Genomic DNA, 24,272 nt, shown 5'->3' with positions numbered 1-24,272 from the left:
ATGCATATAATTGAGCACTCTGCACTGAAAGGGATGTTTACCTCTTTGATACTGAACATTTTCCACCCATCATTGCTGTTAACCACACATCAACTCCCCCTCAATTCCTCTTACCATAGATTTCTGGAAAAATGCATTTTCTGCACCTTATCTGTACTCTCATCTTAAGATAGTGCTGTTTGGAAATGGTCTTTATAGCATGGAAGTTATGAATATACTGTGACTTAATTATCTGGGCTTAATTCCTTATTTGACCAACAAAGTTATTATTACGCCACACATGTCTAGATACCATAGTCCAAATACCAGGCATTGTTAAAACTGCAACACCCACTGCCAGTGGGATGCTTCTGAGTGTGGATTCAGATGCAGTCTCAGTATTAAAATCATCCACATCCTCCACATCTAAAGACATTTTTTACACAAACATGCAAAGGAAATATTTTCTAAGATTTACCTAAACATGATTAATGCTCTATTCTAGTACTGTATTTGTAACTGCACCTTGATGCATGTTTGCAACAATGGTTAAAAGAATTCAGTTATAGTTTAAATACTGACTGGATACATTCGTCTGAAATGCATTACATTAAATCTGAATAATCTTAATATCATCAATTTACAGTTCACAAATCCATTAATGGATAAAACAGCCAGGTATGAATGTCTAGCAAATCAAGCAGAGGAGAAATGCAGAAACACCAAAAGGCAGAGTCAAGTCTCCTGAGTCTTTAAATCACAGTTTAGTCTTAAGTCTGTTTATATAGTCCAAGTCAAGCCTGAAGTCACTGGGTCAAACTTTCAAGTCTTCGCAATGATTTTGACAGTAGGCTGACCATTGACATTGGTCAATATTAGCTCATCATATTATGTTATTGGCACATGCTGTATGTTTGCCAATTGCAACTGAAACTGCATTACAGAAATGGCATTACAGTGCATGGTTTGTTCACCACAGAGCACTGACAAGTTTGGTTTTGAATTGTAAAATGTTTTGCTCAGATCTGGGTCATGATTCATTGACTTTTTAACTCTCTAATATTGTTCTCAGCATCAGCCTCAAAATCCAGTATGGTTTGGGCTTTAGTTCAAGCTTGAGAATAATACAGCTATTTCTAGAAAATCATTGCATAGATTTTATTTCCTATTTAAGAAGATGGAAATAATTATTTAGATTTTGAAGCGGTGTTCTATGGTAAAACTACAGGAAAGAAGCATTTTGCAAGACAAATGTGGAAACGTCGTGAAGACAACTATTGGATCAAGTCCAACTGAAACAGCTCAGGACAACAATATTAGCTACAGCTAGTAGTTAGTTTATAATAAAGACAGCAGCTGAGCAATACACAAAATAATAAACAGATAGCTTAACGTTAAATGAAAGTTAGCACCGGAAGTTGGTCAGCGGTAGCGCCATTTCTTTAATCGTCAATTCAAGCTATCGATCTTCTTAATCGACTACTTTCTTTGCAAAAGCCAATTGTGGAGTATTTTCCATTTCTGTGAACACAGCTAACCAACCAAACAAACACACGCTGAGACGCTAGTCGGACATACAGTCAACAAACATTACAGTTAGCTTTACAGCTAGCCAAACTCCCACCTGTACGGATGCGTCTTCACTCTTGAAGAGCTGGAACCCGACCTGGTATTCCCATTAATGATCATATAACTTCCAGAGATACAGTTTTCCCGTTTAGTCCAAAGTTCTTGCTGAATCCAAGGATATCTTCGTAGTAAAGATCCACTGAAAACTTAACACAGCCCGGTCTCTGTGTTTAGATTTTTTTTTTTTTTTTTTTTTTTTTGTGATCGGCACGTGAACATGAGCCACCAATAGTCACGGACAGGTATAACAGCGCTAGTTTCCCACCTGCTGATGTCTTAAACAGTCTATGATGTGGACATGACTTGAAGTAATGACCTCGCTGGTCTGAATCTCAGTGATTCTGCATTATTGTGTTTCTGAGCGTTTTCAGCTCCTATCTTCGCGAGAACTTGTCTTGCAACCGGGTACACCAACATCAGAGAAAGAAAAATTCTTTATGTTTAAACCATTTACCAGCATGCAAGATAACTACAAGCTCTTCATATGCAAATACAAAAGCTCCATGTTACACCACACGATAACCAACCATAGATCAGTTTTAACAAGACAGACCCCAAGTAAGTGAAAAGATCAAGAAACCCTTGTGACACCTGAGGGTGATTGCTCATATGGGCCCAACAGATAGTACACGCATGGCCACATGCGCAGACACACATGGGACCTACACAGAGCTCATGATGGTTCTAACCCATGTGTGCCCATCTGCACATGTTGACTGAGTTGTTCACAAACAAGGGTAACATGAAACAGGTTAATAGATGCGTCAGATTGCATGTAGGTGTTGGATACTGGAACATAATAATGAAAAAAGCACCAGAGCCTGAAGGCAAGTCAATTTATGTTCCAGCATTCAGCTATGGCCTGGGGCTTGGTTAGGGACTGAAATAAACATAGATACATGCAGGTGAAATGTGTTTCCCTTGCAGGTTATCTGTGCTACTCCTCTGGGATGGGGTGAGGAGCTCAGATATGAGAAATTCACATTTATGGATGCCTTTCTATGCAGGCATTCTGGACACAAGCAGCCAGGTGTAGACCCCATGTAGCACCCATAATACTCAGTGAAGTATTATGGGTGCTATAATAAGTAATAACGTTTCCTCATTTTTGCCAGGAATGCCCTGGTATCACATATCACACTGTGGTTGCACAGTGACAATAGTAAGTGCGTGTGTGCCTGTGTGTGTGTATATATATATATATATATATATATATATATATATATATATATATATATATATATATATATATATATATATATATATATATATACACACACACACACACACAGGCACACACACACTATATGCCTTTAAGATACCATTTATGAGGTCCATATGCATTGCCACATTGACCACTGTTCCTGAACTGTATATATATATCTGAAATGTATATAGACAGACAAATAAAATGGATGAAGCTTTCAGGTTACAACAGTCCACCGAGCGCACTATTACCGTAGCCTGACCATCTGCTTATTGCAGGCATTTGACTATAATGACTGTTCAGTCTCCTGAGTTGCGACCTCTGAGATGGTGAGGAGAGGAGAGCAATCAAAGCACATTCAGTTCTGCTACAGTCATTTGCCCGCTCTCAAAAAGCTATCACAGGGTGCAGCTGTAAACATTTTGCTCTGCAGCACTCCTGAGACACGCAGTCAAAGAGGATAGCAGCTATCAGTCTCTTTCACAGAGGAAGCCCGTGTGAATACACTTTGCAAGCTGAATACAGTGGAGAGGGCAAAATACACAGAATAGTCCAGGGAGCTGAATTAGGTCTAAAAAAAAACTCATTATTCAAAAGGAAGAGTGTACTGAACGCTATGCTCAAGAATTCCCTTAGTCTCTGTTGTGGATGTGCAACACCCATGCAATTTATGTGTTTGTAAGCAAGCCAACAGCTGTTTGTGTTCCTTTTTAAAAGGCACACAGACGCAAAGAGACGCAAAAGAGCAATCCTTCTGAGTCTTTTTGTAATGAATGAGCTTTTGGAATGAGCCTATATCTGCTTGTTCAGTGACAGCTACAGTATTTATCAGCTGGTGTGTAAACCGAGCCCTTTACTCACCCTGATGCTTGTCTGCCTGCTTGTCAGCTAAACACATATGAAATATTTTGATTGAATTTATTGCAATAATTGCAAAACATACAGGACCTCCTACTTCCTGCCCTGTATGAAAGCTGCTGTGTATCATATCATTAGATAACATCACCCCCTTGTGGACATGTGTTTGGTTTGTTTTGTGCAGGAAATGCCCAGTCAGAAAATTCAATATGTCCAAAGGGATATTGATTAGGTCTGCCTGTTTATCTCAGAAGTTCTGAGATAATATCAGACATTATGTTTTAATTAGTATTTAAAAAGACAGTGAGCGTCCCCCTCCTCACATGACTATTTTTATACTGTGACATGAAATATGAGAAGGTACCAGCAAACACACTCCCTTGCACACACCAGGAAAAAAAATGTTCCAAAAGTTAAAAAAAAATAAATCTCATAGTTATTCAGGAGACTGAAAATAAAGCATTTGGTTAGTTTGAATGTTGTGGTCTTTAACAAATCCAAAGAGGCTGCCCAAGGAGGTCAACTAGCCAGCAGAGTTTTATTTAGGGCTGTAGGTCCTCTGATGCTCCCCAGCAGCTGTTGTGAATGTGTGTGAGCGCATGTGTGTGCATGTCTGAACTTTCCCATTCTTCTGATCGCTCAACTTTGTCTGGTAAGCCAACAACTCTATTTATTGCTTGGAACAGACTGACTACCTCCCTCTCTTAAACAAAATGAGAACAGCAGCCATTGGTACTTGTGCTGAAGAGTTAGAATAGATTTCGAGGTAAAAATCTAAAAATAGCAAAAGGCTATAAATGATTGCTGTATATTTCCATTTGTATGAAACACCCATAGAAATATTTGTGTGTGTATGCTCAAAAAGTTATTCCATAATATAAAGGAGTAGCATATATTACAGCAGTAAACATACTATGTAGTTTTATAGGAAAAAAGTAAATAAGAATATAGTACGATTTTTGCATTTTCATTCACTTCTACTGCCACTTGTTCTGAGAAAATTTTGATTTAATGTAATTATTATTTCGTATTGTAAAAGTATATTACATATGATAATGGCAGGGTAAATTTCAAAGTATAAAGCTTTACATTATTTTAATTCTGGTTTGTAAGTCACACTACACATAGAGATAATAAAACTGAATCTCCTCAGTCTAGATGACTCTCCAGTGGACGGCTGTGGCTTTCTTCCTCTATGGAGAGATAGCAGTGAACCTCATCTTGTGTATCCCCTTCATATCAGCACAGAGGTAATGCTACCTCTGTGATAAATACACAAACCCAAAACATACATCAATGTCGGCATCTCGTGCAGCGGTCTGTTTTCTGAATCAAAAAGTGTTCTGTGCAATTGTTCAGTTGTAAGTAAGAAAACTTAAAAGAGTCAGTTCCCACAAATCACCAGCAGAGAGCATCCACATACTTTTTCAGGTAGATCTACTGTTTGCTATGACAGCTACACTCACAATGTCCTATTGACCTACTTTGTAGATGGCGTTTGGTTTTCAGCTGGAGAATATGGAACTGGTTATCACCATACTGGAACAAATGCTTCTTTACTATGATCATGGTTCTCATTGTTCTTTTCCTTGGTAAGCAATCTGCTGTGAGTCAGACACAATCTGCTGTGAGTGGCAGACACTGAATAATACTACAAAGACTGACATGTTGTGCGTCCAGCCCAGGCAGCAACAGTCATACTTCTGTCCTCCTGCTCACCCTCAGATGCTGTCCGCGAGGTGCAGAAATATTCTGGTCCTGAGCCCATGCAAGATGCCAAGGTGAACCCCAATTTGTATGACCACGTCCACATGAAGCTGTTCAGAGCCCAGAGGAACCTCTACATATCTGGCTTCTCTCTCTTCCTCTGGCTGTTAGTGCTATTTCTTTCCACATTCATTCAGAATGACAGAAATACGTGCTTGGGACCTTACACAAGAACAAACATTACTATAATTTACCATTACACACAACTTTGTGCTTAATTATTCACCTTTTACAGTTCACTTCCTGAGGTCCTGTTTTGTCTTGTCTTGTCTTGTCCTTTCCTGTCCTGTGAACTCATCACAGTGTCATGCGTCGGGTTGTCACCTTGCTAAACCAGGTGGCTGTCACATTTGAGAACAGTGCGGGCCTTCAGGCACAGATGGACAGTGCGGTCAAAGCAGCCGAGCAACACCAGCAAGACAACCTGAGGCTCAGACAAGTGAGAAACAGAGTCAATCAGAGCCTGAGGGCAAAAAAGTTTTCTTTTGTCTTATAAAGCCAGTTCATTTCCTGTTCTCTCCCAATAGGTGCTATCTACTGTAACACTGTGTTCTGTACTGATAGTATATAATACATAACTTTACATTTTTAAAGTATTCGTGGGTCATGTTCACCTGCTGTAAATAGTAATTCATACTGTGCATACTGTTTTTTTCCCTATGATTTCTACCTTGTACTCACTCTGTTGTCAGCTGTTAAAATAAAACATTTTAGCTTGGTAATTACAGATAATCCTTTGTGCTCAGGCTCTCCTGGATGATGAAAAATCCATGTCAGCAAAAAACCAGCAACTGAAGCTAGAGGTTGAGAAGCTGACCGGTCAACTGAAGGCTGCAGAGGAGGGTGAGTAGTCATCACTGCCCTCAAACAGAATGCTCAGCAGTCACACATTTCAAAAGCAACAAAGTGTTCATACAAAAATTATTCATTAAGAGCATGAATCACCGCAGGTCACTTCTTTTATACAACAGTGAAACAAGCTAATTCTAAGGGGCATTAATGATATATAGAGCAATTTATAGATGTAGAACTGTTTGTGTGTAGCTGTGCGCAGGTGTCATGCTGAAGTGGAAGCCATGAAGAGGCAGGCAGAAGGTCTGGCACAAGAGTATGACAGACTATTGAGGGAACACCATCAACTCCAGGTGACAGTAATGCACAAAGACGTACAAACCATACATGTGCATGCAAATACACAGCTACAAAGTACTTACTGATTCTACTAATACTGGAGTGATTTGTTTATTTTTAATTTTTTTTAAATCCTTTACTTCATCCTCAGAATCTCCAGAGTCCTGAAGACAAAAAGGATCAGTAACGACAAGAATACAATGACACAGGTGTTGACTTCTCAATCTATGGATGCTTTTTCTTTGCATGACACTAGAGCTGTGTGCTCCAGGCATTAGAACATCAGAAGCCATATTTGTATTATCTTTTACTACTTTCAGTTTTCTTTAAGTCTGAACTAAGGCACATGGGATTGGATTAAATGAACGATAGGCTGCAGTTTATAGGATAAACACAAGTACTTTTCTAAAGCTGATAAAAATCTTGTTAATAAACTCTGTATTATAAAAATGCATCCTGTCTTTTTGTACATTGTTCTAATAACTATCCAGTCTACAAATAAATGGAAAAAGTCCTTATTTCACCTCAGAGGCCCATGTTAATGCTAATTTTTAAGTAAGAATTAATACCTGACAAGTACCTCAGACCACCACAGTAGTATCCTTTTGTCAGCACATAATGACCAATGCATACATGCTGACTGGAATCAAGTACTTGCCAATTTTTGTGGTAGTCATGAATGTTAAATCCCTGCTTTGACAACCATAATAGAATGTCTGTCACATAGATATTCCTCATGTGTTTGGCTTTATTGTACTTTTAATCTAGACTATAGAAGATGTTTTATTTTCTTAAAGTTTGGTGATACTGGTGCACTTTTTCAACAGATGTTCAAATTCTTACAAATACTGTAAATGATCTCTTTTTCTGACCAGCATCTGCCCTTTAAGTTTACTAAGTTTCCTGGAATGATAGGTCTTCCTCCTGACCTTTATGTGTATAATTACACAAATTGATTTTGTGCTGGCCCCTGCTACTCTTGACATTTTGCAATTTGTTGACTTTTTGGTTGGTATATGACAAAGGAACATTAAAAAATAAACAAACAAAACCCTTGATAACGTGTCCCTCACAGTCATGCCGAGCTCATGGAGTCACTGAAAAGGCTGACATCACACTGACACAATGTAGGATTACACTGTGAAAACAAAATGCTTCCTAATGACGTGGTGGTAGGGTTTGTAAACCAGTGCTGCAAAACTCCACTTTCAAAACTCTCAGATCAAGGTCTAGTTACATGCTTGTTCTGGAGCTGCTGACTATACCACACAGTCCTCATCAGCAGACTGAGTTTGCCGTGGAACTGCGGATGTTGAAACTTTGCATGATATTGAGAACCTCTAAGACTTCTCATAGTAAAAAGTGTGAAATAATGAAAGTAATGACCCTTCTGGGATCACTAGGCAGCTGTTCCTATGGTGACCTCATTCATTCGCAGGCTGCAAATCTTACTTTGTGTCAGTGTGGCCATACTCAGTTCTTCCAGCAGGTGTGTCACAGAACAGTCTACAGCCCTGCTTAAGGTGTGTACCTTTTCTGAAACGAAAGCAAAGCCATGAAAACAAGACTGAGATGATGCATTTTAACCATCTTATTCAGGCACCTTAATATATGTTGAATCTGAAAAATAATTTTTTGCAAGTTTTAATCATAAAACAAAGACCAACATAGAAAATACAGCACAATTACATTTTTTCTACGAAAGTCTTCAATTCATGAAAAACACAAACACATTATTTTTTTTTAATATTCCTGAAATAGCATGTTTTGTTTAGAAAATGACATCAGATATTGTAAGTCTACACAAATCCTGTACAAATATATACTCTGTGTGCTATGAAAAATGTCCACAGTGTGTGTTCCTCTATACATCTGAGGTGCTTCAGGGAGCTGATTCAGAAGAGAAGAGGTTGTGCTGAGGCTCACAAGCGAGTTTCTCTGTCAGGACTGCAGTCCAAGGCCAGTATAAACTGCTCGCAGTGTATGGAGCTGTTTTCCTCTTTCCTTAGTGACTCCAGCTCTGCACTCCCATTGGTCAGAGCATTTTTCTCCTCCTTCTTAATATGTCTTTTCAGTAGAGCAAAACCCAGAATACAAAAGAAGAAGGAGACTGTTCTCAAGCCCAGTGTCAACCCCAGGTACAATATCCTGCAAAAGAAAACATGAAGTAATATTGTTAGGATACAAATTGAGGAATAGTTTTTCAGGGCATATCAGAGTCAAGCTACAAACTACTGAGGGCAAAACAAAATTCAAGTCTCAAGTGTCTATAAGTCCTATTAAGCCCAAGCTGTTTAAATAGGTTTTTGTTCAGTGCATTTTAATTAGAATTTTACTTGAGGAAAAAAATCAGGTTCTTGTGATAAAAAACAGGTGTAAATATTAACTACTCTTCTTATACCCTTAGTTCCTACTTACATAACTGGCAGGGCTCAGAAAAACATACTATCTTTCTAAAGTGACCAATATTACAGAGTTAAATATCAGCTAAAATGATCTCATTTGGGACAGAGTGGAAGGTTTAGCTTAGCCTTCAGGTGCATCGTTTTCAAGAGTTTTAAAACATCCTAATGGATACTGCATACAGAGTTTTACTTACCTGTAAGCTGAGGTGTTATATATTCTGCATGCTCCTCTTCCTCCACACATCTTGTATCCCCATTTGAGGCAGGTCGTATCGATTATGGCTCCAAAGTATATAGGGGCAGGTATCCCAGCTGTTGCACAGTTTGAAAGAACTTGTTGTGATGTCAAATGAACAACAAATGCAGGGTAACTGTTTTTATAAATATTTAATGATGAGCTTTAAGTAGTGGTTTGTTTCCATGTACACTACCAGTCAAAAGTTTTAGAATACCTTCATTTTTCCAGTTACTGAAATTTACATGGTGTAATGTCTCAATACTCTAAAATTAAAGCATAGAACAAATAAATAACAAGTCTAGTGGTGTCTAGTTCTGTTTTTTCTAATGTTTTGGGTCATTATCTTGCTGTACGATGAACCCCTGACCAACCAGCCTGTCTTCCTTTGTGATTTGCCTTTTTCTCACCACTTTGAGAGTATCACACAGTATTACTTCCTGCTTTACAGTATCATCCAAATAATGTATCAAACGGTGTAGTAACACTTTAATCCAATGTTCTTGACCGATAGTGTATAAAACATTACTCTAGCAATTCTCCTTACTACAAAATACTATATACTAAATATAAGCACTTAGGAGATTTCTGTGTGCCTGCCATTCAAACTATCTAGACAGTAATGTACAGAACACCAAAGGTAGTTCTCACCAAGTGTGCGAGTGGCCAACGTGTGGATTCCAAGTGCAAGGGATTTCAGCTCCGGTTTAATACACCTACAGAAACATGATTGAGGAAGGTTAAAGAAGATTTATCTTTTCAACCTCACAGCCCTTAAAGACGAGATTTATTTAAATTCTTTACAGGAAGACTTTAAATGCAATGAGCATGCATGAGCATTATACTAAGATGCATTATGGTAATGAAATTGTCTAATTTCTGACGGTCTTAATTATTTATGAGGATATCTATGTGAATGACAGGGTATCATACAGAGGTGATAAATTGATGATGCGTTGGTTCAAAAAACAGACTACATTTGAAAATAGTCTAGTGATTCCTTTTTTCACAAGAGCCCACAAGGGTGTTGTCCACAGACCTGATGAGCAGCACAAAGCCAGGTGTTCCCCCAAGAGAAATAATGAATGAACTGAGGACAGACAGAGCCAGGAAGTATGGAAAGATTTTGTCACAACTGTCCCTGCGTGGACACTGGCCCAGAGTGACCGTCAGGTTGCCTGGTTGGGTATTAGCCACACACCTGCAATTGTCAAACACCTAACAGGGAAGAAAACGATGTATGTTGTTATTATCAGAGATAGATGAGCTGCAGCACAGCAGGAAACACTTGTCTGTTAGGTGAATGTGCTACTCTTTAGGCATTAATATGCACTGGGCAGCAGCAAAAGCTACTGTATGATATGCATGAAATAGAAGTTCAACCTAATTTTGTCAGGCAGCAGTTACTAAGAAATAATGTTAACTACTATAACTAAGATACTAAGAAATACACGTGTAATGAAGACAGTGGTGTGTGTGTGTCTCACCGTGTTTCTCCCAGAGCCAGAGGAGGAGGTGCATCCAGCCAAGCATGGGGACACGTAGGTAATCCCATTCTCTCCACACACTGGATCCCACTCTCTTCTTGAGCACAAGCAACCCGAATTACAGTCGGAGAAGAGAGACCGTTCTTCATAAGACAAGCCTTCCACTCTGCATGTGACAACATGAAGAAAATGAATATATTATTGACAGCTCATATGAAATATAGATCAAATAAAAGGACATAGCCATGCATGGAATATGAAAACAGAGACACAGAAAGGCAACACAACCCAAAAGGAACCCTAGAAAGTGTCTCAGCTGTAATGATTCATTGTAGAATTGACAAAAATGTATACAGACATGACATACCCAGAATATGAAACAGTGATGCCTGCCACCTTGGAGTTCTCACAGCCCATGGCTAAGAAAAAGAGTGACAGGAAGTAGCCCAGCAGGGAGGTCCCAAAGGCAAATTTAGCTGCTCCCATGATACCCAGCTTGTACTTCTTCATGACAACCCCTCCAGAAAACATCCCAAGGGCCACAGCCGGGATGTTGATCATGCCTAGCCAAACCACAGAATACAACGCATTCTTAAAAGGACAGAGGATCAGGAAACAACTTGTACAAGCAACATCAAGAACCAAGATTGCTCCCTAAAAAGGATCAAAGTCAGAGCACTCATTCATATCAAAGGAGTCTCATTCATATTTCATGTAAAGTGAACTGAAGTCATGTCGTGGAAGATGAAAATGACTTGATGGTTGAGACGATAAGGAATGCATTTCTCATCATCCAACACCCTCTTCACTCAATCAGCTAAGTGGATGAAAAGAGCTATGTTATTACACTGTCTTCATTTCCATCATGTTGACCCAATAATTGGTTTCATTAATCTTAATCTGTGTGCTTTTTAAATGAATGTCTAGATGTAATTTCAGAATGTCCAACAACTGCAGTAAACCTGGTTGTCATCTGGAAGCTGCAGCGTTTACTTAAGAGGGATGTGGGAGTTGGATCATAAAAAATTCATCAAAAGCTAGTTCATGAAACACTTATGATGACCATCCAGCTCACATCACTTTGCATCACTAAATACTTTTCTTTCAGCAAATCAACACAGGTTCTGAACAAGCTTATAACCCATCTGCACAGATAAAATTACCATACAGAGATCACACAGCAAGGTAAACATGGTGAATTATCAAAACAGTTTGCTTACCCATGAGAAAATTGGCTTTTGCTGCTGACTGGCCATAGTGCTGCTCAATGTATTTGGGTTTGTAGGTAACCATCCCAATGAGGGAGTTGAACTGAATGATGGTCACGCATAGGTAGATGATGTACACAGAATTTCCAAGGAGACTCTTCAGTGTAGGCACAAATTCTGTGTGAGGAAGTATAAATGAATAAATACCAACTCTTCAAACACATTGGAAGGATTTTAAGGAACTTTTGTGCCTTTGTTACAGACACTGGAGAAAGAAAATGAAATGTGAGAGAAAGATGCAACAACTGTCCCCGGTCGGACTCTAACTGAGCCCTCGCGGCTCATGATCGGTCTCTTAACTCTTAAAAACTAGGGCAATCTGAACGTTTTTACATGTTTTCATAAATTACAGATTTTTAACTGAATTTAAAATGTCAGAACCTACACATAGTATAATGGGATTGCCTGCAGACTACCTGTTCTTAGATCTGAAGGAAATTTAAATTCATAAGAGGAAAGAAAAATGTTTAAAAAACTCAGACAGAAATATGAGAATACTGTGGGTCTCTTGAGATATTAGTCACAAAAGAGAGTCAGTTAAAAAATGTTGCGATAGTAAAAGGCAAAATTATGAGCTCACTAACTGAATACAGATTACGATGCCAATACTCATTATTCATTGCAAGCATTAATGCTTTTCGTACCCTTGGCCATTTGATGTAAATTAGCCGGCTCCTCAGGTCTGAATTTGTGCTCCATGGTTGGGGAATCCTTGATGAACCTGGTTTGCTCTGGAGTGCAGCTGGTATCGTGCTTATCTACAGGCATCGGCAGTGATTTGGGCAGGAACCAGAAAGGAACAGCAGACATGAGAGTGATGGCGCCAGCGATGAGGTAGCCCAGCCACCATGCTCCCACCCAGCGGGCATCACCCGGGGTAATAGTCACAGTCTCTGTGAAGAGATGAGAACCCTCTGAGCACTGTATATGGATTCATTTTGTTTTATTTTGTTTTCAGTTATTTACATTTTGCATTTTCTTTTTAGTTACATTCACTTCTAAGGCAAGGCAATTTACAGCACAGTTATATAAAGTACAGTTTATATACAGACTCAGTTTCAAAGCGCTTTCCATACACGTAAACCTTAGGGCTGTGGTAAATGTTCAAAGGCAACATGTCGCCTGACTTGTATTGTTAAACAGAAAGGTTTACAACAGCTTCAAAGTGTTTGCTTCCCAGTCAGATTATACTGTATCACAGGATTTACCCTATCCTAATTCAGTGCCTCTTGGCAGGTGTGTTGTGTCTTGTACAGCTTTAACACTGTCATGTACAACAACCAATTCCCAAATCCAGCTCTCCACAGTGGGGTGTTGGTGCCTTCTGTTACTGTGAACACATGATAATCCACAATGATACCCTACCAAACACAATGTAGTTTTTCTGTCAGTCACAGTTTATTAAGTCAGAATTTATCAGATGACAGTTGTATGAGCTTACTCACCCATGTCCACATAACCAATGTCAACGTAGATTTTGGCACAAAGCGACCCCAGCAGATACCCAAAGACAGGACCAATGATTGATATTGTTTGGACACAACCTGTAATACACAACAAAGAAAGGACTATTTATTTATTTAGTTACTAATATCTATTGTGCTTGGGTACAATTCTGCAACAATTTATTTGTCAAGATTTATCTGACAGATAAAAGCCTGGGTGTACTGAATGTGTAGTCAGGAAGCGAGATTCACTTCCCAATGAATCCTTAGTGCATCTAACATTCTACTAATACATAATGTGCCCTAATACTGTGTGCTCTGCATGAGTCATTCATCTTTTCACCATTAAAAAGCTGTACTTTATACTCTCAAATGTTTATTTATTTTTGGCATGCACCTAAGACAACATTCACTTACTTGAAGATTAACAGATAAAGTGTACACTTGTGTATAATGGGACTATAATAAAACTGATCTGAACTGACTTTTACTTTGCCTGAAGGTTGAAAAAACTGGAGGAAACATCAGAATGTTATTTATTGCATCAAACAAAATAAACATAGGTGAATATATGTGTAATGTATATTATATTACACTTGTTCACAATATATAATAATGTATAAAAAATGCAAGGTACAACACTCATACAACAATCATTTCCTGGTTGCATGGATATAACACATTTTCATTCTGAATATAAGACTGAAAAAAAAAAATCCATTTCCTAAACTAATTACTATGAAAATTAAGTGACTTTAATCTTGGTGCCTATGGTCCAAAACAATTAACATTCAATCAACAGTGAGTAAGGTGCATTACCAATATAGAGGGCAGCATTCTCAGACTGTGCATAATCATCAATGTAGGAGATTCCCAAAGGCTGTACTGGAGTCTCTCCAATCCCACGCAGGACATTTCCCAGAAACACGTAGATCCACATTGAAACACTGGACTCTCCTTCACAGCCTATAATAACATAGTCAAAGTCTCAGAAACTGACAAAACCTTGTCTCGTGCCAAAAAAGTCAAAATGAATCCAGACAAATCTGAGCACAGTAATCTTACCTCTAGAGGGCAGTATAGAGGGTCTGTCACCTGCCCTGATGGACTCAGGTGAGCTTGCCGGACACGGAGAGAGGTTATTGGTTGAATTCACTGAAGATCTAACTGATGTTTCGATCTTATAGCTGCGTACAAAATACCAATGTGACTGTTAAACAAGGGAAGGGAGAAAGCATCAGGTACTGTTAGATACCGGTACTCACAATGCGAAGCACACATAGATACGTCAGAGACTACATTTAAGTCCAAGAAATACTGTGGCTGCATTGTGTTTACGGACTTTGAAGCCTTAAATCAAAGAAATACATAGATGGGATTTCTGAAGTGCAGTGCATGCATACAGACATGACACTCTGCCTACCGGCCAATGATGAAATGCGGCATGGCGATCAAGAAAGTCCCCAGAGACATCAAGATACAGCCGATTGCTATGATCTTGGGTCGGTGGAGTTTGGCACCAAAATAGCTCACAAAGGCAATCACCAACAGATTCCCTACAGGGTTGAGATAATCAGACGAGGAGATGGAGACGAGTCATTAAATATCAGACCCTCTATGGAGAAAATCTCAATTACAGTATTCTATAAAGGCTGTATACCGTCTGTACATGCATGAAAGGTCTCTAGAATGCTGAGCATCTGATAACATGACATTAATTCTTTTAAATTAAGATCAGTCATCTAAATGTTACATGCTGACACTTGTAACCTCCTGTCAACACTGACTCTGATCCACATTTGCCTATGGAGAAACACTGTGGGAAGATTTTTCTCTGAGATGTAGGTTATTCTGCTGTGCTGATCAGTATGATAAGTAGTAGGATCCCTGCTTTCAAATGCTACTCATACAGGGAAAACTAGTCTTTATATTCAGACAGCAATACCACAAATACATCTTGTTTTAACCAAGGATGTACTGGTAAACAGTCCATAGCTTTTTCAAGATGCATTTGTCCTCCATCATGACATTGGTCTGTTTATCTGTGATTCATTGCAAAAACCTTGAGAAATGCTGTATGCCTTTGATTTGTTTGGTCATTCTGAAAAATGACATTGACTGTATAAAGACAGTATGTTGGTCTTTGCAAACTAGGTGTCCACAAGATGTAAGGGACAGATGTGTCTCAGCCCAACCAGGGGACTGTATAGGTTTTGATCAAAGTCTGCATGAATATTCATATTTATTGGCACACATGCAATATTACATATTGATCATTCAGTGACCCCTGTTGTGCAACTACACAAATCATTACAGCATCCCTCTATTCTAATCCCACATACTGTATCTTCAAAGGATTTTCCACTCATTAAGAATCAATTAGGTATGCAACCAGCGACTATTCAAAGTTCAAAGGGGATGCATATATAAGCTATAGTGTCAAACTGGCTGACATGCTGAGGACATATTCTTGGCTTACTTGCATTAGCATCTAAATGCTTCAAAAGGTGTGCATGAATAGCCAGAGTAAATAGAGGGATGCACGGACAAAAATGGAGAAACTCACCTACTTCAAAGCTCCCATCTATGATTCCGATCAGATAACTGGAGATGTCAAATCGCCTTTCTAGTTGTGTAATTGTGCTCTTCATGTAGCTGCCAGATAAAGCCTTGGCAAAATAGGCAAAGGACAAGGCTGCAAGGAACATCTGCAGAGATAAAGAAAGAAAACAGAACACTGTGTCAAACAAAATGGTCCTGAAGTGCTTCTCCTCTCCATTTTAATTTGGAAGAATATATTCATTTTGTTATTCTTCTTATTGTTGTAACATTTTTGGTAGTGGTAGTAGTAGTTCAAGGATCTCACCATTTGTCCTTAATTTCTATGACTCAGAGTTGCAACTTAGTCAGCAGCCACAATGGAAAGGAAACGTAACAATCCAGAAAATACATTTCTAAAATTGGACTGAAAAGCAAATAAACAAACCAGTGAAGTGCACAAAAAGTGCACTGATCTAGCAGGACATTACCTTGCTTGATTTAGTGTATCTATTTCTCTAAGGGAGTGTGTGCCTGTATGATGCAAATTTGCAGTGCACATACTCCTTTGCAAAAGAAAAGCTGGCAATGTGCTGTTAAAGCTTGGGCCAGAGGGTGTATTGAGCTCCCTCCTCCTTTTGCTCAGCCACCTGTGGACACTGACAGTCACTAACAAAGGGAGGATTAGAGGAGCCAATCCCACAAGGACACAGACACATCCAATATGCTATGAGCTGACAGACCAACCGACATGCAGCATAATTGGAAACAGGTGAGAGGTAACCATAGCCTGCACTCTTAGGGATGAAAATAGCCCAAGATTGGAAGACATACACGCGTCACAAACCAATACATATGCATACTCGTGTTTGTCCATAGGAGCATTAATATAACGCATACAGAGCTGAGAATTATGTTAATGTGAATTCACATATACCTGGTTTATGACAATATCATTATTAATTATATCTTACATATAAATAAAGATTCATCTCTACTACGTCTCCAAAATCGAAAAACAAAACATCACACATATGACCACATAATATACCAGTGACTGCAATGACTTACTCAGCTGCTTAATCTCTTTATGGTATGGTTTTCTGTATGTGATGTGATAATGCTGAGGTGCAACATTCTCTATTAAAGTTGGAATTTATGATGGTCTTCATTATCACATCAATTGTTTTGACTTCAGAATGTCATAAAATAGAGACCGCTGTCCATCAGAAGTTTCCAGATCCCCCGTTGACATACTCGTATTCATTTGTCGGACCAACAGTCGAAAACCCAAATATCAGAGAGCACCTGCAAATATTCACCAATAACTGGGGCCAGTGACACGGCATTTTAAATAATAACTTTAATAACTAAAAAGATGAACCACTTATCAAAATTGCTGCTGAATAATTTTCTGCCAATCATCTAATTAACCAATAATCCACTAATCATTTCTGATCTAGATCAAAGTACAAAGTCTGATGTTTCAGTCCCATGATCTTCATGAGCTGTATTAAAAGGTATGAATTATTACTGTAATCTAGCCTGATATTAAAGATTAATATGTGAAAATCAGCTGCAGCAACAGACATATTTAATAGTGGATAGTTAATAATCAACATAATACAGAAAATTGACACTATTTTTTCAGATTGTGGCTCCAAGTGTAAGAACAAATTAAATAGTACATGGTGAGGTTTTAACACCTCTGGGCATACCACATGTAATATCGGCTCTCTGATACTTGTATACACAATAATGTTACTGTATACACCATGGATTGCAATCAGACTTTAAGTCATGTGAACTGTAACCCCACTGACATTTCAAAACCCATCCAATCAGAATACATATAGGCAAGAGGCTTAAAAACCTTAGAGGTCTCTGAGTTTCCATAAGGATGCAATGTCTTTTTTTCAGCATTAATGTAACATTATGTAAATGATGAGATACCACTGTAGAGCTGAGCTCCCTGAACTATGTGCACAGACCAGAGGCAGCTTAGATCGCTTCTCATGTTTATACAGCCTAAGAAACCAGGTGAGTCATTTCATCAGAAAATTTCCAAATCTGAAAAACAATTATGTTCACTTCTTTCTCTGTCTCTGTCTCGCTTCCTCTGCAGGTGTAGTCCCCATTAAAAATAATTTTGCTGAGTGAGAGGTGTGAACAAAGATACAGGCCAGAATGGAGACAGAATTCGCTCCAACCTCTGTCAATCATGGCAAATAAATGAGACATTTGTGAGAAGCTAAGAGGGACCGGTGGAGCTATGGCAACCACCAGGGTGGTCCGCACCTCTCAATATAAGTGCAGGCTTTGCTCTAATGTCAAGTGCATAATTACATTCATACCACAGAATATAACTGGATCTAATGTTTCTGCAGGAATGCTGAGGCACGATGGTTCTCATGTGACTGCATTAATAATGTTGATTTGGTGTCAGTGTTTTGCGAAAATTTAAAGGAACCTTCACTTTTTATCTTAAAACTTACTTTTACCATCATTTTATATACTCTATGTTACACTGTGTTTAGGTTTTTTAAATCTGGTTTGGACCAAATTTGTACAAACTGTTTGGTGCTTTGTAACTTTGATTAGAGGGAATTTATAAACATAAAACTCCTAAAAAGTCTTTATTATTTTTATTTTAGCCTTCAAGTGTGGTTTTAAAACCCTTAATAGAACATATATATTTAGGAACTAATACATATTAAATTTAGATTACACTTAATAAAGTCACCATCCAGAGAGGTCATCATCTTATGAATTACACCTGATTTGACTGATAATATTTTACTTCTTACATTCAGAAACATAGTTTCATAGAAATGCAGAATCTAAAATAGTATGCCTTTTTGTGGAAACATCAATTAACTTTATCTCACAATATTTGCATGTGAGGCAAAACACATAAACATTATGTTGAGTAATCCAAATCTGGGCTAAAAAAACATACAGCCGCAGACAAATACCCTTTCTCTAGATAAACAAGTGAATGTTGTATCAAAAGCGCCACACTGAGAGGTTCACGGTAGGATTATCACACAGAAGGAAAAACCACACATGCACAAAAAGGGAGCATGACTGGAATTCCTCATTATTGTTGCTTACTTGAAGCATTTCGCTAAGCAGCTTTTTAATTATTGTCCAATGTGCTTCTTAATCCAATAAAGTGGTACAGAGCCTCTATTCTGACCTCTTTTACTGAGGCACAAACTTTGTCTAAGGAATTTTTCACAGCGACTTAATATCCAGTCCAAAGGGCAGAGAGAGCGGCTGCACTTAACACCTTGCGTGGTCATCAACCAGGCCTACCGGAAACATGCAGAACACTTAGCTTAAACCTTCAGTGGGTGTTCAAACATTCATACATTTACATCAACATACACAGAAGACGCCTTAAGTGCTTTATTCAGCCAGACGTCCATATGAAATCTGCCTTTTAAACGACCTGGCTGAAGAAATCATGGTACAGCAGAGTTGCCTACAGTTAGATGTGGATTTATTCTCTACATACAGTACAGGAAACCCACAGACAAGAGTGACCATTCATCAACACACACACACTCTCTGTCTTCTCAATGTCTTTCTTTCGCACGTGATTCCAGTCATATGTGTGTGTCCCCTCTAGGCCAGTCAGATGACAGACATGTGGACCCTCTGTTCCTTCAGGCTGAAACACTTCATACATGTTCTTATGACCATTCTTTAGTATATCCTGTCCACTCTGGTCCCTGTAACTGTATTTCAGTTGTATTTTTTTTCCATCCGCCATTTTAAAACTGGATTTTTGCATGATCATAAGCATCATAAGTTTGATACACACCCATGAAAACAAAGGAGCTCACGGTCACATCATTCTTTTTAAATACCATTAGTGAAACCATTTACAGTATACAAACATTTTGAATAAACTAGTAGTCAACAAAGTTGACCCCAAGCTCGAAGCATGCATCTCAGTTCACTCAAGATTGTTGTTATGTCACACATTCAGTATCTGTCTCACATTATTATATATGGTTTAGCTAAAGGTCCAAGGGCTTGTCAGAGGGGAGCTAGTTTTACAGTACAATACCTTCAGGTTGGGGTGGCAGGAGTTCTTCACTGCAGAGGATATAGGGTTGGCGTCTAGAGTCCAGCTGCCTTTGGCTGTGCTGTCCATTTTCTTCATTGTAGCCTGCTACTGTACACCTGAGCTGTGGTTCCTCTATCTTCACTTACACCTGTGAGAAGGAATTCAGACTTAAACAACAATCAGCATACTCATTTAAGACAGCAAGTCATTGTAGGTCTATGTTTTAAGAATACCATGTTCCTTGGACTAAAATAAGATTAAACAATAACGAAGGAGAGTCAATATAATTTTTTATAACTATGCAATCACAACAGATAGGTCCAGGATCTCTATAGCCTAACTGAAAACACTGGAAACAAAGATGAATGGCTATTTTAGCTCCATCAAATCATACAAGCACACTGAGTTGTGTGTATTTAACACATTCTACAATGAAGTTAATCTTCAGATGTGAAGCTATTGACTGTACTAACTAACCCTGGTAATTCGTGGGTAAAGACAACAAATGAATGAGTGACAAAACCCATTCAAGCCGAGCAAACATAACTGACAGTTGGCAGTTTTCAAGATCATTTATTGCCAGGCCAAACAGACGAACAAAACTCTTGTATAACTGACTCTTAAACATCAGTTATACAATTGAAGACGATGATTCCATGATATGAGAAATGTGCATTGTTCTTACTAGAGGTTAAGTAGATGTCATGACATATTTTCTGACTCCTGACTGTATTCACACCAAATGTAACATATAGGTCAGTTATTCCCCCATTAACAACACACAGCACACTCAAGAACCTGTTGGGAGATCTAAACAAGCCTTAAGCAGATTTAACAAGTCAGTGAGTAGCTCAGTAAAACACGAGCTACTTCATACTGGAGAGGAAACTGATTACAACTGATCTTGCAGAATCCAAGTGGAGAATCAAAAACAGAAATAAAAAAAAAAAAAGAAGCAAACAAGCCAGTGTTTCCAAAATAACCACGAGGACTGCCGTGACAACATGATCAGAAACAGAAAATCTCAGTTTAAAGAAGCTCTTTGAACAAGGAATACTGATTGAAGTGCACATGTGTTATGGGAAAATCATGATCATCTTTCATCACCATCAACGGGCTGGCGAAGTTACAGGGACTTTTATCATTACTACAGGTTTGACTGAACATAAGAAAAAAACAAGGCATTACATCACTATGAAGAGGTGTGATTTTCTAAAATGTTTTCACCTAATTGTCAGAAAAGTCTCTTCAGTAGCATTGATGATACTTAGAGCTTTCTCGAACAATTCGAAGGCTAACTTTGAGAGGAATGATACAACCCAGTGACTGCCAGAAAAAATGTTAAGTAATAATCCAGAGAAGTCTGCAGTGGTATGATTGGACTGCAAATCATCAGGTTTCATGAGAAGTGTGGAGTCTGCTGAACTTGGCCAGTACTCTTCTTTTTATAGTTGCAATTGTTATGCCATAATAATATCCCATTTAGGATCACTTTTGCAAATACACTGCAAAACATAGTGGCACATAATGTACTAAACACAACTGCGGGCCCACCAAGAGAGCAAAGAGCAAGCAGGAAGGAAATGGATGTCAGCATGAGTGTGACCCAGGAAACATAACCAACTGATATTTGCATTAAGTCTGTTTAGCCTGCTGTTTAGAAAGATAAAGAAACAGAAAGAACAGAGCTGTGGCAATGTTTAAGAGGCAGCCTGATTATTCAGTGGCATGACAACTCCCTATAGATCCCTCCTCCTTGCACCAAACCAAAGCATGGCTTTGAACTCTGCAAGAAAAAAATATAGCTGTAGCTGATGACATGGAGGCTTTTGTGCTCATCTAGCATTAACATACATTCAGTAGAAGAGAATTTTGGCAGGAATGTAAACTATACTGACCTTTGTGTTTACATGTTGCATTATCTAAGCTGCCTTTTTTCAAATATGACCTACCAATTAAAGCTGCAGTAGGAGGAAGAGCTATTCATCTCAGCCAATCATCCTGTAATGATGACAATCACTGTATTGTTGCCAAGTCTTCTAAGCTGCATCCCACACACAAACACTGTAAAGTATTTCACATAAAACATTCAAAATATTCCACATTTTCAATATTTTAGATTTGAAATTTGTCCTTCGTCTGTTAAAAGGCTTCATTGGCTATGCAAAAATATTCTCTGTTCTCTCCAGAGTCACTATGAGATTCATACAATTCTCTGATAAGAGGTCGCTTGTGCATCTCTTTGCTTTTCTGTTAAAGCTATATAAATGTAATATCTGACATACTAAATACTACTTCTATTCAGATGCAGCCTCCACTAAAACTTATTACTTTATTATGACAAGCTCCACTCTGGACATGGCCTCATGATTTTTTTTTTTTTTTGGCTGACAAACTGCTGATATAAAGTACCCTATACATTGCCCAATATACATATTTGATAAACAGCCTTTTGTAATTATTAGCGATTAGTGATTCTTTGTCCTTCAAAAGCAGTGGCTGGTTCCCTGATCAGGATTCCTGACAGTAATCCACAAGTGCTTGGCGGCTGTAGAGAATTGCCTTTAGGCTCAAAATCACAGGGGGGCATAAAAACACATTTTGAAACCTTTGATTTCGATTCATTCAAAACAAATTATGATGTTTCATACACCATAAGAAGGAGTAAACTTTTGCTGAGTTAAAAAATGTTAATATTCACCGTCTAGAAATAAACATAGCAACAATCACGTGGTTTCTGATGAATTATTAGTGATACCACATGCACTCAGGCTAATTAACCAATGCATATTGAGTAAAGAGATGAGCTTTCTCTGGATTCTCCAAATCCCCTTCTGTTTCCGCGGACAGCTCTGAGCACTGCACCGGTTAAGTGATGCAGAGTTGATGCTTCACAGACAGTGGGATGTTCTCTGTCTAACCCTTAAATCTGCAAATAATACCGGAGCTTTTTCACTAAATTCCAGTCTTCAAAATAACTAAAAAATAAGCATGATTTTAATGATTGTGCTATGTAATGACTTCTTTACTAAAAAAAGAACATCATGATACTTACCCAACTCGGAGCTTCAAACCCTTCCCTTCACGATATCTCTGACTACGTATACAAAATAAAATAATTTAAAAAAAGGAGAGATGCAAGGAAGAATATTCCGCTGTTTCACTGAAAGGCCTCGGTCGCATAAAATGACCCTCTTGTCATCAAGTCACCTGCTCGTACTGAACACGCTCCTCAGCGGCGGAGAGCGGCGTGTTTCACTGGAAACGACAGGGTGGATACTGAGCACCGTGTTCACAGTGAAGCACACGTGATGCGCTGAAGAGAGCTGCGATTTGTATCACTGACAAACCATATCCCACCTTTTCACTCAGCTCTAATAAGCTGCCAGCGGTGAACTGTTATTGCAAGCGTCTGCAGTGTCGGTACAGCCACCTCATGAAACACGTTTCCGCTATGAATAAAAGATTATACCTGCAGCATGTTATTAATTTGCCAGAAGTACTGTGGGCATGATTTGACCATTATTATGCTCGAAAAACAATCATCTCCTATGCCTCCGTCGCTATGTAACGTTCACAGCCTTCGAGCATGGCTCGAATAAACCCTCGCAAAACCATATCCAGAGGAGTAAAGAATATGTTAATTATTCTATCGCTGAAAAGTCGTTCAAATAAACGTAAAAAGTAACTTATTTACCATGTACTTTACTAAAAGTAAATGGAATACTTTTTGTTTTTAACTGTGTGGTTGGTGAGGTGCAGATAGACTGTCCTGTGGGACCTCTCCCAGGCAGTGCAGACAGGGCAAGAGCATGTATATAGCATGTTATTTTAGATTTCAGATCACCTTTATAAAGTGCATTAATAAATCAAATTAAAACATGAAATAAACACTACATACTACATACATTTTAAATGGAACAGAATATAAAAATAAAGTAAATTAATATGTTAAATGAAATAAACAAACCTGAAATAAACACAATTAAAAATTGAAAAAACAAATAAATATATACTGAACGTGAGGACTGAGTCACTTGACGAAGAAAAAACATGTTGAGGAGGGTGAGCACATCTGCTTACATATCAAAAATCTGTAACAGCAGAAACCATGTAGATCATGACTATGTGAATTTACTGTTCAGTTTGAGCAGGACCAGTTAGTACAGTTAGTACAGTTTGGGGACAGTTTTTTTTTGTGTATAGGGTTAGAGTTCGACTTATCACGGTGGCTAAGAACAAATA

General features: G+C 38.4%; 2 protein-coding genes across 3 annotated transcripts; one reads left to right on the top strand and one right to left on the bottom strand.

Annotated features, from left to right (window-relative positions):
- Positions 1-4,273: 4,273 nt before the first annotated feature.
- LOC121181903 (B-cell receptor-associated protein 29-like) lies at positions 4,274-6,932 on the top strand. Of its 2 annotated transcripts, none has more exons than XM_041038123.1 (8): positions 4,274-4,325; positions 4,832-4,923; positions 5,165-5,265; positions 5,399-5,546; positions 5,744-5,879; positions 6,187-6,283; positions 6,485-6,585; positions 6,723-6,932. In XM_041038123.1, the coding sequence occupies exons 2-8, from the start codon at positions 4,832-4,834 to the stop codon at positions 6,756-6,758; spliced, it is 711 nt and encodes a 236-aa protein (XP_040894057.1). In that variant the 5' UTR covers positions 4,274-4,325; the 3' UTR covers positions 6,759-6,932. The 2 variants fall into 2 exon arrangements, with proteins under 2 accessions (XP_040894057.1, XP_040894056.1); XM_041038122.1 differs by having other exon boundaries at positions 4,307-4,325; positions 4,827-4,923.
- A 1,372-nt stretch (positions 6,933-8,304) lies between these two features.
- Positions 8,305-23,174, bottom strand: LOC121181902 (solute carrier organic anion transporter family member 1C1-like). Its single transcript, XM_041038121.1, has 15 exons — positions 23,083-23,174; positions 20,028-20,175; positions 15,978-16,119; positions 14,835-14,967; positions 14,477-14,598; positions 14,231-14,377; positions 13,412-13,510; positions 12,611-12,859; positions 11,919-12,083; positions 11,066-11,261; positions 10,699-10,864; positions 10,251-10,429; positions 9,863-9,927; positions 9,171-9,288; positions 8,305-8,719 (listed from the first exon to the last, which is right to left on the bottom strand). The coding sequence occupies exons 2-15, from the start codon at positions 20,121-20,123 to the stop codon at positions 8,494-8,496; spliced, it is 2,103 nt and encodes a 700-aa protein (XP_040894055.1). The 5' UTR covers positions 20,124-20,175; positions 23,083-23,174; the 3' UTR covers positions 8,305-8,493.
- Positions 23,175-24,272: the final 1,098 nt, after the last annotated feature.

This window comes from Toxotes jaculatrix, chromosome 5, assembly GCF_017976425.1.
Source record: "Toxotes jaculatrix isolate fToxJac2 chromosome 5, fToxJac2.pri, whole genome shotgun sequence".
NCBI classification, from domain to species: Eukaryota; Metazoa; Chordata; class Actinopteri; family Toxotidae; genus Toxotes; species Toxotes jaculatrix.
The sequence above is the reverse complement of the archived record's forward strand: the minus strand, read 5'-3'. Positions and strand labels throughout refer to the sequence as shown.

Bases quoted from the DNA above. Each gene is read 5' to 3' on its own strand.
- LOC121181902 (XM_041038121.1), bottom strand. From the start codon at position 20,123: ATGAAGAAAATGGACAGCACAGCCAAAGGCAGCTGGACTCTAGACGCC. The intron at 14,599-14,834 runs GTAGGCAGAGTG...TTTTGTACGCAG, and splicing joins CCGCATTTCATCATTGGCCG to CTATAAGATCGAAACATCAG. The intron at 12,084-12,610 runs GTACGAAAAGCA...TTCCTCACACAG, and splicing joins TTTACATCAAATGGCCAAGG to AATTTGTGCCTACACTGAAG.
- LOC121181903 (XM_041038123.1), top strand. From the start codon at position 4,832: ATGACTCTCCAGTGGACGGCTGTGGCTTTCTTCCTCTATGGAGAGATA. The intron at 5,547-5,743 runs GTTAGTGCTATT...AACTCATCACAG, and splicing joins TTCTCTCTCTTCCTCTGGCT to TGTCATGCGTCGGGTTGTCA. The intron at 6,586-6,722 runs GTGACAGTAATG...CTTCATCCTCAG, and splicing joins GGGAACACCATCAACTCCAG to AATCTCCAGAGTCCTGAAGA.